This window comes from Myxocyprinus asiaticus, chromosome 6 (assembly GCF_019703515.2).
Source record: "Myxocyprinus asiaticus isolate MX2 ecotype Aquarium Trade chromosome 6, UBuf_Myxa_2, whole genome shotgun sequence".
Taxonomy (NCBI): domain Eukaryota; kingdom Metazoa; phylum Chordata; class Actinopteri; order Cypriniformes; family Catostomidae; genus Myxocyprinus; species Myxocyprinus asiaticus.
The window spans coordinates 43,526,880-43,544,269 of NC_059349.1; the positions used below are offsets into that span (position 1 = coordinate 43,526,880).

General features: G+C 38.9%; 1 protein-coding gene across 1 annotated transcript in view; it reads right to left on the minus strand.

Moving 5' to 3' along the window:
* The window catches only part of LOC127442384 (unconventional myosin-X-like), an 84,240-nt gene that overhangs the window by 55,826 nt on the left and 11,024 nt on the right, over positions 1-17,390 (minus strand). The window contains exons 2-3 of the mRNA XM_051700371.1: positions 10,204-10,302; positions 6,518-6,676 (exon numbers count right to left, since the gene is read on the minus strand). Of these exons, the coding sequence (XP_051556331.1) occupies positions 6,518-6,676; positions 10,204-10,302 (258 nt within the window). The remainder of the gene's footprint in view (positions 1-6,517; positions 6,677-10,203; positions 10,303-17,390) is intronic.

Consider the following 17,390-nt stretch of genomic DNA (forward strand, 5'->3'; position numbering starts at 1 on the left):
CTCCAGATAGGGGTACCCAGCAGGGTTGCCCTCTTTCCCCATTATTGTTCTGTCTTGCTCTGGAACCATTAGCAGCCGTGATAAGAAAGGAGGATGATTTTCCAGGGGTGATGGCGGGAGGTGTGGCGCATAAGCTTCTGCTTTATGCAGATTATATTTTATTATTTGTCTCCGACCCATCTAGATCTATGCCTTGCCTCCACAGAATTATTAATTCCTTTTCTAAGTTCTCGGGATACACAGTTAATTGGTCTAAATCTGAAGCTTTGGCTCTGACAGCATACTGCCGATAATGGCTTTTCAGCCGGGTGCCTTTCAGTGGACCAAACAGGGCATTAATTATTTGGGTATTTTATTCCCAGCAAATTTGTGTGATTTAGTTAGAGTTAATTTTGACCCTTTAATAAAAAGTTTTGAGCGATGTGGGCAGGTGGGCTTTGTTACATTTATTGATGATTGGGAAGGATAATGTTATTAAAATGAATTGTATTCAAAAATTCAACTACCTGCTACAGTCACTCCCTATAGATGTCCCCCTCTCTTATTTCAAACAATTTGATAGCATAGCAAGGTTCTTCATTTGGAATAGGAAATGCCCCAGATTACATTTCAGTAAGCTGTATAGGTCGATTGACAAAGGTGGGCTAGGTTTACCAAAGATTTTGTTTTATTATTATGCATTCGGTCTCAGACATTTGGCTCATTGGTCGCTTCCACCTGAGAGAGCCCCCCCTGGTTTTGTATTGAACAGGAAGTTCTTGCCCCTATTTCGCCATTGCAAAGCCTTTCTATCAAACTAAACGGAGAAGCTAAATTACACCCCGTTATCTTGCATTTACACTCGGTATGGACAAAAGTGTCCAGAGTGTTTAATTCAGACATTTATTTAAATGTTGCCTCGAGTTTATGGCTGAACCTCAAATAATGTATTAATAAATCCCCTTTCTGCTGGTCAGAGTGGATTGTGAGGGAGATTAATACACTCAGTGACCTATATGAGAGCGGAGTGTTGAGATCCTTTGAAAATCTGATTCATCATTTTGGGATTCCCAGATCTCAGTTCTTTAGATATTTACAGCAACGCCATCTGCTCTGTACTATTTTTGGGAGTAGCATACACCCCCCCCTGGAGCGGCAGATACTCTGGGAATGGTGATTGCTGCTTTTGGAAAAGGTCATGAGGCATCAGTGTATTACTCCCTGCTAATTCAGTGTCTGGGTGACAGAGCTTCAACTTCTCTCAAGAGATTATGGGAGAAAGATTTAAACTTGGTATTGGAGGAGGGAGAGTGGGCTAGGATTCTAAAAAACGTCAAGTCTGCATTTAGAGATACAAGGGTGTGCCTTATGCAATTCAAGATTTCACACTGATTCTATTGGACACCCTCTAGATTGTATAGGCTTGGTCTTAAAGACACACCCACCTGCTGGCAATGCCAATCAGAGGATGGAGACATAACCCATGTCTTTTGGGGGTGTGTTAAGATCCAGCAGTTTTGGTAGAAGGTTCAGAGTTTTGTTGGTGATGTATTGGGCACTCGGGTTTTATTTTGCCCCAGACTCTGTATTTTGGACGATGGGGTGGTCATCGATGTTGAGATTAGACACATAAAGAGTTGGGTCCTAACCAGCATCATGATCGCCAGACAGATTCTTTTAAGGGGTTGGAGGTCAGCTGGAGTGCCCTAATTTCAGGAGTGGTGCTCAGAGATGGGGAGGGTGGCAGCCTTTGAAGAAGGGTCATTTAGAAGACTAGGGAAATTGAATTTGTTTATGGAGAAATGGGGTGGATATCTGACATTGCTGGATGTGTGATTATTATTATTTTTATTCATTTATTTATTTATTTGTGTGTGTGTCTATAATCATGTACGACCACTGGGATGTTGTTGGGGGCCAGGGTGGGGTTGGGGATTGGGGAGGGGTGATAGTGTGTAACGTATGCTGGCTGCTGACAATGATGGCAATGATGAAGACGATGATGAGATGAAGAACCCAAGTGCAGTTTATTAATAAACGTGAACACCAATAACCCTGACTACAAAACGAAACATGAACATGGACTAAACTAGACTTGACTTGACTTGACTACAGCGTACCAAACACATACCATCACATACAATACTCGACAAAAAGACAATGCAAACATGAGGGCTTAAATACAAGACATGGGAGAACATAAACCAATGAACAAACAGAACTGATAACAAGATAATTAAACAATAAACCAATGAAAACATGGCACATGAACATGGAGGGAAAACAGAAATCACATGACTAGGGAAACAGGAATACATGACATGAAACAGGAACTAGAATTTCAAAATAAAAGACATGAATCAACAGAATACACCTGACATATCCCCCCCACTAAGGGGTGGCTCCTGACACCCCAACACATAAACAAAACAAGTAATACATGACATAATTCAAAGTTCTGTAGGGAGCGGGGGGGGGTGTTTTGAGGCTTGGGGCGTGGTGTGGCGAGAAAGGGCGAGGGGCATGGGACCAGGGCAAAGTCCGTGGGAGGTGAAGCCATGAGAGGCTCGAGGGGCGGAGCCATGGAAGGTGGAGCCGTGAGAGGCTCGAGGGGCGGAGCCTTGGAACGTGGTGCCCGGAGAGTAGCCGAAGACACGAAGGGCCAGGGTGGAGCCGATGGCAGGGAGGACCAAGGCGATGCTAGAGGCTCGGAGAGCCAAAGCGGAGCCAGGTGACCGACAGACCAAGGAGGAGCCAGAGGGACGAGGGACCCCGGCACAGCCGACAGGCTGAAGGACCGTAGTGGAGCCGAGGGAACGCCGAGCTGAGGCAATGTCGAGGGACCGACAGGCCAAAGCGAAGTCCAGGGCTCAGAGGGTCCAGGTGGGATCAGAGGGCCAAAAGTTCCCCTTGCCTGCTCAGGAGAACTAAAGGTGGGTATAAGGGTGAGAACCATCTCCAGGTCCCACTGCTCAGGTGTGGCTGTGACATGGCATGGAGCAGGCTGAGGCGTCGCTGTGACGTGGTACGGAAGTCATGGCACTTGGCACGGCCATGACGTGGGACTCTGGCTCGGCGGCGGCCATGTCGTGGGACTCTGGCTCGGCGGCGGCCATGTCGTGGGACTCTGGCTCGGCGGCGGCCATGTCGTGGGACTCTGGCTCGGCGGCGGCCATGTCGTGGGACTCTGGCTCGGGATCCGCCTCCCCCACAGTGAACGGGGAACCGATGAATCGAAGGGCGAGGTCGATATATTGAGCCAGGCTGAGGGAACTGCGATCGCCAGGCATCAAAAAAGAAATGGACTCATTTAGTCCAAATCTAAAACAACCCTTGAGGGCAACCTCATTGAAGTCTACCTGGCTGGCTAGACCGCAGAAGTCCTCACCATAGTCCTCCAGAGGACGATTCCCCTGACGTAAGCGCAGAAGTGAAACTGCTGGGTTCATGGTTGGTCGAGTATTCTGTAACGTATGCTGGCTGCTGACAATGATGGCAATGATGAAGACGATGATGAGATGAAGAACCCAAGTGCATTTTATTAATAAACGTGAACACCAATAACCCTGACTACAAAACAAAACATGAACATGAACATGGACTAAACTAGACTCTGACTCTGACTCTGACTTGACTCTGACTCTGACTCTGACTCTGACTCTGACTCTGACTCTGACTCTGACTCTGACTCTGACTACAGCGTACCAAACACATACCATCACATACAATACTCGACAAAAAGACAATGCAAACATGAGGGCTTAAATACAAGACATGGGAGAACATAAACCAATGAACAAACAGAACTGATAACAAGATAATTAAACAATAAACCAATGAAAATGTGACACATGAACATGGAGGGAAAACAGAAATCACATGACTAGGGAAACAGGAACACATGACATGAAACAGGAACTAGAATTTCAAAATAAAAGACATGAATCAACAGAATACACCTGACATAGTGGGGGTTAATTATTGATTCTGTGTATATATGTTTTGTTTTTCTCTGTTCAATATGAAAATAAAAATTGTTAATCAGAAAAAGACTCGGACTTGATTCGGACTCGACTAAGGTGGACTCGAAGCCAACACTATTGTTTTTAAGTTAAGTTTGACATTAAAATTTTGTTTATTTTTCAGCCGGTTCCCGCCTCCTCCTTGCCCATCTTTAAACTGTTACAATGCGTTAACGCGTTCATTTTCACAGCTTTAATTTTAACTCACCTTTATCATACATAAATAAAACCTTGTATATTTATTCATGCAGGGACTTCCCATTCATACAAGACATTTTTTCTTCAACTTCGGGCACATTCATGCCTCAGAGGTTAATTTTTATTTTTAAACAAACAGATTTAAACTTTTTTCTTTTTGTTTTATGGTCACATTAAAACTGAAGTGGAAACATTTTACCAGGCTTTCACAATTTATTTTTGTTATTTTTCAAATGCCTTTTATTTATAGATTTAACTGTTTTGTCCATGTCCCAGACACAGACTTTTAATATTAAACTATGAAAATCCATAATAACAATACATATTATTACATGATTAAAACTATTATAATCGAAACCATTTATTTTTATTTTTTTCAAAAATTACGTCTGTCCCACAGTTGTGGTGTCATTTCCACCACCCCAAACAATTTTGCCCCTAATCATTTTTAGCATATTTGCTAACCATGTCAACAAAAGTTTCAATGAAGAACATGCTTAAGGTAAAATATGGGACAAGTAATGTTAGAAAAAAAAAAAAACTGAGAAAAATCAAGGTAAATATCACTTGTAAGCTGAATATATTTTATTGGGCATCATTGCCAGTAAAGCTGTCTTTTTGCCAAATTATGAAAAAGTGTAAAAATATTATTTAGTTGTGTGTATTTAGGATACATAAAATGTTAGCTATGAAATTAGCCTTAGCAAGACAAAGGAGTCTGAAAAAAATTTAATTTCCATCTACGTATTTTCCGCTACGGAATTCTATTAAACACAGGTAGATTTGTGATGTGGTAGAAATGACACAGACTGTGGTGGGAATTTTTACAACTTTCATAAAAAATGGCATAAATCTCCAATGATGCATTTACAAACACTGCTGGACATTGTTAGAAGACAAATTTTAAAAACTAGTGAGGGTGTGAAAAATTTTATAATGAGACTTTACATTCTAGAAATCCACAGTGCCTAAAGTGCCCGAAGTTCACATATATTTCTTAATAAAACCTAACTATAGTTACTACAGACTGCAGTCTGTTTTTTTTTTTTTTTTTTTGCATTTTTTTGCATTTTCAGATATTAAGACACTATTTATTCCTTTTATGGACCTTTCTTTCATGTGGGGACGTCCCCAACAATAAGGTGTGGGAAAAGTTTAGTCATGTCGAAACAAGTGCTGGGAATTTTCTCATGAGAAGTGAGAGAAACTCTGATGTTATTCTGATAACCATTGCATACCTGCAGACCACACCCACCTGCTCAAACTCACAGCTGACTGGACTGCTCACACTCAAAATGAACCAATCAAACAGCTTCGTGTGACAAACAAACAGACAGCCAGACAATGTTTGTGTGTGTGGGATGTAGAAAAAGAGGTGACTCCTGTATTAAGTATGGCACTGATACTCATGTACCTAATGAGGAAATATAAACATTCAGTGGGTCTCATTCACTAATGGTGTGTACGTTGGTATCTGAACGTACAAGCTGTGTGCAAACACGTTAACACAGAAATCATGATTCATCAATAAGTTCGCAATCTTTCGAAATTCAGGAATTCAAACCACAGGTATGCAAAAATCACATTATATATATGCCTACAAATTGAATAACTATGTGACCCAACAATAAGCCTTACAATTCTTAGTGAATAAAACCCAGTCTGTGTGTGTGTGTGAGACAGAGAGAAAGAGCTGACTCCTGTATTACGTATGCACATATGGCCCTGATTTAAAGTACAAGAGGAAATATTAACATTTAGTGTCTCATAAAATTTCACACTGAACAATGTATAATGAAAATGTTTACATGCTAAAATGCATTAGAGGAGAATTATCGAAAAATGTAGACATGTTGTGCATACACAGACTCTGATCATGCATTAATTGGACTTGATCTGAGAAAATTGAAACATCAGAGCAGTGGTCTTGTTTTGAGAGGCAGCACTAGCATATTAACTCTGTTTCTTAGAGTCAGTCGGGAAATCTGGAACTGCTTTTGGCATAGACTACATCCCTGGCACAAACACAACACACACACACACAGGCGCAAAAACACTACTAACACAGTTGAAACAACGCCAAAAAGGACAGAACACAGTATGCTCTTGTGTTTTACTGTTGTGTGGAAGGGCTCAAAGAGGCAAGAAATAAAGAGAGGATATGTAATTAAGCATATATTTTACTTTGACACATTAAATAATACAAAGCCATCCAGCCACCTGCACAACAACTGAGTATTCTTGACAACTATGGCATTTATTACAGCTACAATCACTGTGTGTGCTTTGGGGGTGTTGTGGCATTTGTGTTTGCTCACATATATGCTCTTCTGTGTGTAGCGCAGGTGCAGGTTGTGTAGAATAGCCCCATCGTGCAGGTCCTGTAGGGTTGCCATGTCCTCGACCCCAGTGTTACTGCTGCTGTGCATTGGATACACTCTCTGCCTGCTCACTGCATTCTGTTTATAGGTGTACACCTGCAACACACATATTAACAGTACAATTTTCTTTTATTTGAGAATTTGTGTTTATGTATGCGTAATAACAACAGGAGAAACAAACAAAAAAGAACAATACAGTTCCGGGTTTAAAATTTGATTGGATGAGCCACATTCAAGCCATCTGTGGTGGAATAATCCGCCCCTCTGGCTCGTCATCGTCGCCCCGCCTCTTAGGGCCGCCCTTCAGCCAGGATCACGATGGGAGTTGGGCGGGAGAGCGAGAAGAGGCGCATAATTAATAAGCCTCGTTTGGTCAGCGGTGAATGAAGCACACCTGATGGGGATAATGCTTCATCACCGCTGTTTTTAAAACGCAGTGCGCACATCTTCTCGGGGAGCTGGCTTCAAATCTCCATGTGTGCACAAACTGGCATCCTTGCACACCCAGGACCAGAACTGGGATGGATCGGGCAAGTGGACACGCTGCCGGATCTGTTCTTCGGACCCCCGGACGTGCTTCTCACGTTGCCGCCGACGGGCTAGATGCCGGGCCGCCTTCCCCTCACGCTTGCCGCGGGCCTGGGAAGACAGGCCACCAGTGACGCCGCCGCCCCACGCGCCGTGGACTTTGGAGGGGAGCGTGAGCGGACTGACACAGCCCGTGCCTGGGCTCTCCTATGGACACTACCCCACCCCTTTCACGGAGCCCCATTCACTGCGAGGATGCCAGATTCCCCCTTTTATTATGAACACTATTCCCCCTTGGACACTTTATTACCCCTTTTGGACATTTTCACGTTTATTATTGTTTCCAATAAATGCCTCTCCGAGGATTGACGCCACACCCACTGTGTCTCTTGCTCACCCTGCCACACATCATAAAATAGCCAATAATACCATTTCAAAGAATATTCTTTGGTTTGGGAAGTCACGTCCAGTTCCTAGACCATTTCCGGTTAGTTGTCAAACACATTCAAAACAACAGCGGGGCACTTCATTCATAGTGACTAATGTTAACCTTATCATGATTGTCATAAAATGTAAAGATTAATATTTGGACCATGTTGTTCGGTGGCTGAATGCTTCCCGGATGCCTGGAATAGACCTAGACTGATAAATCGCCTTTTTCAATTCATCTATGACGATAGTTGCTTTTTGGAACTATCTGTTATCAGTAAAAATTCTTTGCCGATAATTGCCAATATATTTTTCTTTCCTCTGTAGCCGGCAGTGTTGGACTATACAGTTGGAATGTCTTGGTTCTAGGGCTAGGTATTGATACAGATTTGTATTAGATTCCAATTCATAAGCTCTTGCTTTGATTCAATTCCAGATTCAAATGGGTATATTTCAGTTTTAATGTTCCTTTTGCTTACATTTGAAAGAAATTCTCTCCTGCCTGTAAATTTTACAGAGGACCTTCTAACTAGGTACTTTAAGAAAATATACATTTTAATAATTATACTTGATTAGTTTTTATCATTTTGGTCACATTTTAGCTTTTTAAAAATGAACAAATCTATGTATACAATCAATAAATATGATATTATATTGACAATAATATATTTTGTTACATCTTTATTGTTTAATTGCATAAATTTACTATTTACAAGTATTTACATAAATTTGTTGAATATATGCTAAAAACTGGTCTTGTCTCTTTAAGAACTCTGGCATTTCTGTAAAGAGCGTCTGTAAACGAGCGCATGTTAATGAGACGGACTCGAATGGCTTTATCTTATCGGTGCTATGCATGATTAGGATGAAATGTTTCCTTTTTTTATTGTTTCTAATCAACAACTGACTGTAAAGAAAAGAAAGGGTATTAAAAGAAACATTTTTCAAAGAAAAATGGGTCGCGTAGCTCTCGTCTTTGGACACACATTACACGGAACAACTTTTACTCTCAACACGCATTGAAAGGATCTGGGATTTGCTGTATCATCATTGACAATATTTATCCATATTTTTATCTTCACTTCAAAGCATATTTTGTTATTTCGATTAAAACATCAAAATTTGACTATATGGAAACGTCCCTCGTCAGCACATACATTGTGTCTCCAACTTCATATCTTGTAAATAAAAATAAACGTATTCCTTATTAAACCTCATCTGGTGAAATATAATTGTATACAAAACCCTTTATCTGGTGAATTCAGGCCTATAGGCTATAAAAAGCTTGATTTGGTTAATAATTAAATGAAGAGCATTGTAACCGAACCAAGTCTACGTCATTTCAAAACAAGAGTCTGCGGTATGTTTCAGGCTTGTTTCAAGTTAAAAGTCCCACGTTTTGCACCAAATCCTCATTTTTTCTGATTATTATTAGGATTTTGGTAGAACAATAAACGACATCTGTGATTTTATCATTTTGTAGTCTCTGTGTCTGTGCCCATCAAAGTAAGAAATGAAAAAAAAAAAAAAAGAAAAAAGTAAAGTCTATAAATCAATTTTAAAAGCTATTGGCTGATTAATCGGTTACCAGCCTTTTCCACCACCTTAGTTATGGGTTTTGGCAAAATCCACTATCGGTCAAGCTCTAGCCTGGAACAAACGAAAATGAAAGTGTATTGATTTACGGAAAAACAAAACACAAATGGATGCATGGACTTCAGCAGTGAAGCGAGACGGCTTAATACTAATAACTGTCGTATTTGTAGCACACATTTTATCTCTGGTAAGAGAATGCAGTTTTTGCCAATTAACTGTAGGTTTTACAGGTAGAGTCTAACTGGCTAGTAATAGTGACCTTATACATATATCGGAGTAATCAAATATTCCCGACCTTTCCGCTAAGGAATAATTGCAAGCATCTAAACGACGACACGCTTTCATCGTCTCTCTCTCGTGTAGAGGCACTCAGTGTCAACAAGACAATGGTAAATATCTGAGTATTAGTAAAAGTGTTTTGATGTCATAATATATCATTGTGTGAGGAACAGAGCAAAAAGTATATGATTATTAACTGATAATCTGCCATTGTACTCATGATTTGTGTGAAAGTGAATACAAGTCATTGTTGTCATAGCGCCTCTAATGTTTATTTCACCAGGAAACTGCCACAAAATGTACAACGAGCCACATAAAAATAATTCTGCAAAAATATAGGTATAGTAATATGTAACTACGTAACAGTAACAGTAACTATGAGGCCAGGTTGCTATCGTGTTTAGTCACCTATGAAGAATGCTCATGGCTTGTAGGTAACTGAGGGCTCTAGTAGGCCAGAAATAGAAGCAGAAGACATGAGCGAGAAACATGCTCATCTGAAGAATAAAGAAGAAATAACTGACGAATCGGACATGATCTGATTAAAGCATGAATGCTACTAGTGTGTCTATGTCTTGCGTCAGTTCACACACTGGCTTCAGTGAGTTTGTCTCTATGACAACAAAATGCCTGCTAGCCTCTTTACACACTGGGGGTACACAGAGAAGTGTGTATTTGTGTAAAATGAGAGCACGCCACCTGTTCAGCAGTGCGTTTTGATCTCAAGTGCACAGAGCAGATGTTAAGCCACAGTTCCGGTGTAATGCATACACCACCTCTCCCTTTCTTACCTGTCCATAGTCGGTGTTAAAGACCACCACTCCACCAGAGCACGAGTCCACAGTACTGGGCACATAATGATCTTCCACCCAGAGCCACACACGACAACCCTGCCAAACACAAACACAGTTATTAGTACTATACTGAACTACAGTAAAAACAATAATATATAAGCAACTGTTTTATAAATTCATGCGTTATTTGTAATTCTGTATCTTGATGTTTAGAATGACAGTGTCTGACTCATTTTAGCATTTTATCACATTGTTAAAAGACCCCTCAGTTGTTTGAAAGAACAACCTCTGAACAATAACATTTTCTTCTGACTGGGTCTTCTCATCAGGAATATTTGTACATTAAGTCAAAAAATGTACAATTATTAATAGCTGAAACTCATTAAGAGCATTAAGTCTCTCTCTCACATACACACATCATCAGCGTACAGTCCGATGGCAGAAACACATGGTGATTTGAACTGGCTGTGAGGCCCCACTGAAGCAGGCACGGATGAACTTTAACCCCATTCCCCACTTCCAGTTGGATACACACATATAGACATGCATGCATAAACACACACACTGTCTGCACTGCATTATACACTGCAGTACTGTGCAGTCCCACACTGCTTTATTGGTTTTGTAGTTGTATATAACATGAAAACTTTTATATGAAGCATTTGCAATCAGATTAAAATCTAGAAAGACAAGCTGAAAAGTTCAAACCAAATCACAAATAAATGCACAGCCATAAATATGATCATGTTTGGTCTCCAAATATCAAAACAAATAAGTTTCCAAACTATGGAGTGCAATATATTTGAAAAAGTAATTAGAAGCCTCTGGAATCTAACAAATTAGTCTACAGTACAGCACCTAGTTAGTAACCATTACAAATTCACAATTAGTAACCTTTTACTCCATTTGGCACTTCTCGGTTTCTTTTTGTCTACCTCTCTCTGTTTATTCACTCAGTGGCATTAACTTTACAGCTATAAGAGTTATTATTCAGAACAGCGGAAACACAAACACACACACAGCTGTTAAATGATCACAATGAACTGTTACAGAACAGCTGTGCAGCTGGACACACACAACTACACACTCTCTCTTAACAGGCTGCCTGAGTGCTGTGTATATGTTACAGTAGCTGTCCTCATTCTGACAGCAGGGTCCAGCACAGAGAGGAATATCAGCAGCAGTAAATATTCTAACTCCATGTAAAATAGAGCCGCAACAACTAATCAATAATAAATAATCAAAATAGTTTTAAACCATATACTGTATGTCAGGTCTTTGTGCTGTGGACACACGTTGGACACACCAACACACTTAAACCAGCTAAAACCAGCCATCCAGCTAGGCTGATTTTAGCTGGGGGGTTTTCAGCAGCGTAGTAAAAAACAACAACAACAACAAACAAATTATAATAATGATTATATGAAAAACAAAAAACTCATTAAAAGTGATACGTAGCAGTCCTGCATGTGGACAGGTACATGCGGGTACCTGACGGGTGAACCGCTAATATTTGATGTAACGGGTGGAAAACTATTTACATTTTCATTTGCGGTGCGTGTGCAGGTCAGAAATAAATAGGCACGGGTGGACTGTGTGTCAAATAGCCAAGCCTATTTTTTTAAATGTCAAATAATGTTCATCTTTCTCATCTTTTTTCTGTTAATTTTCACCACAACATTAGGCTACATGTCTATTTTTCTTAAATGCTCCAACTTAGAATGTTAGTTTGATTGCTTGTGTGGCATGAGCAAATAAACAATTTTTGTCTACCTGATGTAGTAGATTTATTTTAATTTGGGTGCGGTTCAGATCACAGTCTTTATGTTAAACAGGTCGGGTTGGGTACAGAATTAAATTAGTGCTGCTGTCGGATAACGGGTCAGGTGTTCTGTTAAGTACCGTGGGTGCTGGGCGGGTGCGGGTTTACAAAACCGGACCTATATAGGACTCTGATACGTAGTTCACCCAAAAATGAAAAATCTCTCATCAATTACTCACTTTCATGCCATCCCAGATGATGTGTATTACCTTTTTATCTGCAAAGCACAAACGAAGCTTTTTAGAGGAATATCTCAGCTCTGTAGGTCCTTTCAATGCAAGTGAATGGTACCCAGACCATTGAAGCTCCAAAAATCACATAAAGGCAGCATAAAAGTATTCCATAAAACTCCAGGGGTTTATTATATGTCTTCTGAAGTGATGCAATCACTTTCAATCCTTTTTTACCATAAAACTCCACTTTCACTTTCAGAATTTGAAAGTGAAGGTGAAAGTGGAGATTTATAGTAAAAAAAGACTTAAATATTGATCTGTTTCTCACCCACACCTATTATATAGCTTCTGAAGACATGCAGAGAAGACTCTGCATGTTTATCAATGCATGAAAGACACATAAAACATGGACCATTGTTGAAACATTCATTTATATGCTATTGTTGACTTTGGTGTCACTAGAAAAGAGAAAAGTATGTTTTATCATCACACCAGATTACCACAATAACAGGATGTGGTGTGAAATTTCTATTTCACTATCGCCACCAAACGAAATTGCAAAAATAAACCTTGTTTTCAAACAGCTTTCCAAATACGCCCCAGTCTGCTGCTGATCAAACAAACCGTCCCCAACTGACGCCATTGGTTGTGTGAATGTTGTTATGTCCGCATGTACGGACCGCTCAAAACAAGCAGAGGAATTTTTATAGCGACAGAGACACAGTGTTCACAGTTTGAGAAAATGAACCTTCAATTCAATAACTTATTGTTGTCTCTGCATATTTTAAAAAGTTGCACAGTTTAACGAGCGATCACTCATCTAAATGTACTGTACATGACCGAATACTAAAACATTGATGTTGATATTCTGTCAGAATTAATGCGTTAACACATGCGATTCATTAAAAAAGTTTAACACGTAAATTTTTCTTAATCGCGATTAACGCATTTACCGTTAATACGGCGTAAGCATTGGTGTGAAGGGCGGAACCTTTGTAATGTGTCTGTCCAGGTAATTACACTGCCGCAAACTTCACAAACAGATACAGCACCAGAGCCCTTCTACCAAGATGAGCCTACAAGCTTAGCATAAAACAGCACAAAGCGGTGGTCCCATTGACATTCTATGGGTGGTACTGTCATAATACTCTTCATTGAAAGAGCCGCGGAGGTTATTATCTTAGTAAATAAAAGAATCTCTTACAACGCTTTCCTGTCAGTGATAAAATGATGGAAAAAGGAGATCTTAGTGCCATTTAATGTACAAAACAAGCCCAGATGGGACTTGTAAGGTGCCTTTTAATTACCACAGAAGCAAGGCAAGTCTTAACTATCACCAAAATGCAGAATGAGACGTTTTTGTCTGGAAGTGCTTTTCATGGTGAGTTCAATGTGGCACTGACACCCTGACACGAATCTTGAACGCAGCTTCATGATTGCTGTAACAAATCAGATTAATATTGTGGAGGATGAGCATTTAAGAGATTTAATGCCCATTGCAATGAATATGCAACCTATGGGGAGACTTTGGGAAACGTTTAATGTTACTTGAATAGAGCTGTACGACTTGTAGTCCAAAAACCCAGAAAAGAATTTGCCATGGGTTCCCTCAGGATTTTCCAGTGTTTATGAGCTTATGTGTAAAATAAGGACTGTGTTAAATATTACTTGATGATACATGGACGTTTTGTTCTACAACGTAAAATACACACTTTCATACCTCCAACGTGAATTTTGAAGCCGTATTGAATTACATACTTTTAAAAAAAAAAATTCACAGCAGCTTCAAAATTCACTTTTGAGGTATGAAAGTGTGTAATATATGTTGTAGAACAAAACAACCACATATTGTCAAATAATGTTTACCACAAACCTTATTTTACACACAAGTTCAAAAACCCTATTACAAAAACCCATAGGAAAATCCAGAGGGAACTCATGGCAAATTTGACTTCCGGGTTCGCCTACAAATTGATGTCACAGCTAAACAGCTCTATTGGTGCTATTTTAGTGCATTTCTTGTGGAAGGCTTTGTTTGGAAAATGTTAATAAAGTATTATATTGTTACATATTGTTTTGATTTATTTCCTAAAATGGAAATAAATGCATTTTGAAAAGAAAATAAGTATATATAGAGTAGTGTCAAATTTCAGCACTGTCAATCTGTGATTAATCACGATTAACTACAAAACAATTATGCGATTAATCACAATTAAAAATTTTAATCGACTTACAGCACTAGTATCTTTATGATGTTTATATTCCCACTCTTTACACTGGAAGAACTCATATCTGGTGGGTTTGTGTGATGGGAAGTCCGATTCATGAACTGATTTGGGTAACTGGTTCAACCGGTTCACTGAAAAGAACCAGTTCTTAAAGAACAAGTTTAAAACGAGGAAGGGGGGATTGTTTGAATGGTCAAAAGTGGTTTATTTAATGCTGTTAAGCTGCTTGTGCTTATTATTTAATTTTGTTGTTGTAAATAGTCATTTTTTGTAGTTAAATATATTTCTTGGTTGTTGGTACTTTGTTTTTGTTTATACAATAAACTGCACTTGGGAATTTACACCTTTTGGACTCCTGAAGCCTCTATGCTCAGGCCTCCCCTGTCACAGCTCAATCATCCCATCACATTCCCTTTATGTTTGTGTTTGATTTCCCTTTAGCTCCAGTGCTTTATTTTCATTGTTTCTTCTTCATTTTCTGAGTTCCATAATAAATAGTTCTACATTTGGATCCCCAGTCTCTCGTTTTGTGCTTCCCAGTAAAGTAACATCCCTGCTACACCCTATAATTATTATCTGAAAACTGTTCATTTAAACTGTTCTGCTGTTGACTTTTTTTTTTTAAACAGTGGGTAAGCAGGTTTTTATAATTTTTATCTTTGAATTTGCACATTGTTGAGAGACATAATTTTACCAATGGAAACATTACACATTGTATTATGAAATATTACAAAGCACCAATGAAAATGTTTAACTATTAAATGGGAAATTAAATTTTTAAAGATGTCTAGTCCTTTCTGGAAGGCAGTACGTAAAAAGTATTAAAGTTAACTGCCTGCCGTGTGTTTGTGTATTAACAGTTAATGTTTACTGTAGAATGATACACAAATATTATACAGAGCAAGCACTGCCCAAATACATAAAATGTAGTGCTGTCAGTTGATTTAAAATTTTTATATCGTGATTAATTGCATATTTGTTTTTTTTTAGTTACTCGCGATTAATCACAGATTTTGAAAGTGCTGATATTTGACACTATATATACTTATTTTCTTGTCAAAATGCATTTATTTCCATTTTAGGAAATAAATCAGAACAATATTTTATAATATAATGCTTTAACATTTTCCAAACAAAGCCTTCCACAATAGAGCTGTTCAGCCGTGACGTCAATTTGTAGGCAAACCCGGAAGTCTAATTTGCCATGGGTTCCCTCAAGATTTTCCTATGGGTTTTTATAATGGGGTTTTTGAACTTATGTGTAAAATAAGGTCTGTGGTAAACATTATTTGACAATACGTGGTTGTTTTGTTCTACAACATAAATTACACACTTTCATACCTCAAACATGAATTTTGAAGCTACCGTTTGTTTGTTTTTAAAAGTATGTAATTCAATTCGGCTTTAAAATTCACGTTTGAGGTATGAAAGTGTGTAATTTATGTTGTAGAACAAAACGTCCATATATAATAAAGTAAGTATACCACAGAATTTATTTTACTCATAAGTTCAAAAACTCCATCATAAAAACCCATAGGAAAATCCAGAGGGAACCCATGGCGAATTCTCTTCCGGGTTTTTAGACTACAAGCCGTACAGCTCTATTCGAGTAACATTAAACGTTTCCCAAAGTCTCCCCATAGGTTGCATATTCATTACAATGGGCATTAAGTCTCTAAAATGGCAATATTAATCTGCCGGTACACTGTGCCTTTCTGATTTGTTACAGCAATCGTGAAGCTGCGTTCAATATTTGCATCAGGGCGTCAGCGCCACTTTGAAACCATGAAAAGCGCTTGCAGACAAAAATGTCTCATTCTGCTTTTAGATGATAGTTAAGACTTGACTTGCTTCTGTGGTAATTAGAATGCACCTTACAAGTCTCATCTGGGCTTGTTTTATACATTAAATAGCGCTATGAGCTCCTTTCTCCATCATTTTATCTTTGACAGGAAAGCACTGTCAGAGATTATTTTATTTACTATGATAACAACCTCTGCGTCTCTATCAAAGGAGAGTATTATGACAGTACCGTCCACAGATTGTCAATGGGACCGCCGCGTTGAGCTGTTTTATGCTAAGCTTGTAGGCTCATCTTGGTAGAAGGGCTCTGCCGCTGTGTCTGTTTGTGAAGTGTGCGGCAGAGTAATGACTCCGGGCGGACACATTACAAAGGTTCCGCCCTTCACACCAATGTTTATGCCATATTAACGGCAAATGCGTTAATCGTGATTAACGCGTTAAACTTTAATTAATCACATGCGTTAATGCATTAATTCTGACAGCTCTAATAAAATAACTAGGGGTGTAACGGTTTATCGTGGCATGATACATCACAATTAAAAAATGTGACGATGCGCATCGTATTTTAGCGTCTGTTCTATCCAATACGCGCGTTGACCTACTCCTGCGTAATGCATGCATACAAATGGAAATTGCTTAATTGCACACAAAAAGCACTATAATACAATTGCACACTAGCATGCACATGCTTTTCGATGAGTTTGCCTGAAACAAACTGTGGAAACTGAAAGTGAATCCAGGAGCGGGAGCGAGACGCACCTTTTCAGCACGAGGGATAGAATGTCTGTTTGAAGCACAAGAGTGATCTGCTCTGACTGCATGAGAGAAAATTAAAGTTTACAGAGGTTAAATTTTAGTGCCATATTAATCTCTACTATATAAATTATGCTGAATATTATGTATAATCATGCTATGGGGGAATATAATACTAATGTCAAATGTCATGTCTTTTTCATCAGATTTGATTTCATCAGTAAATTATTATTGTTTAACTGGATAAGCATGCACTTCCATTAAATATGAAAAGAATATTTAGATGTAATCAGACACAGAATTATTTTAGAAAAATTTAATTTTAATTTAAAATATTTTAAATGTATCAGTGACAGTGTGTAAGCAGCATTTGTATTTTACATAATTCCGTATTTTCAGTAATCA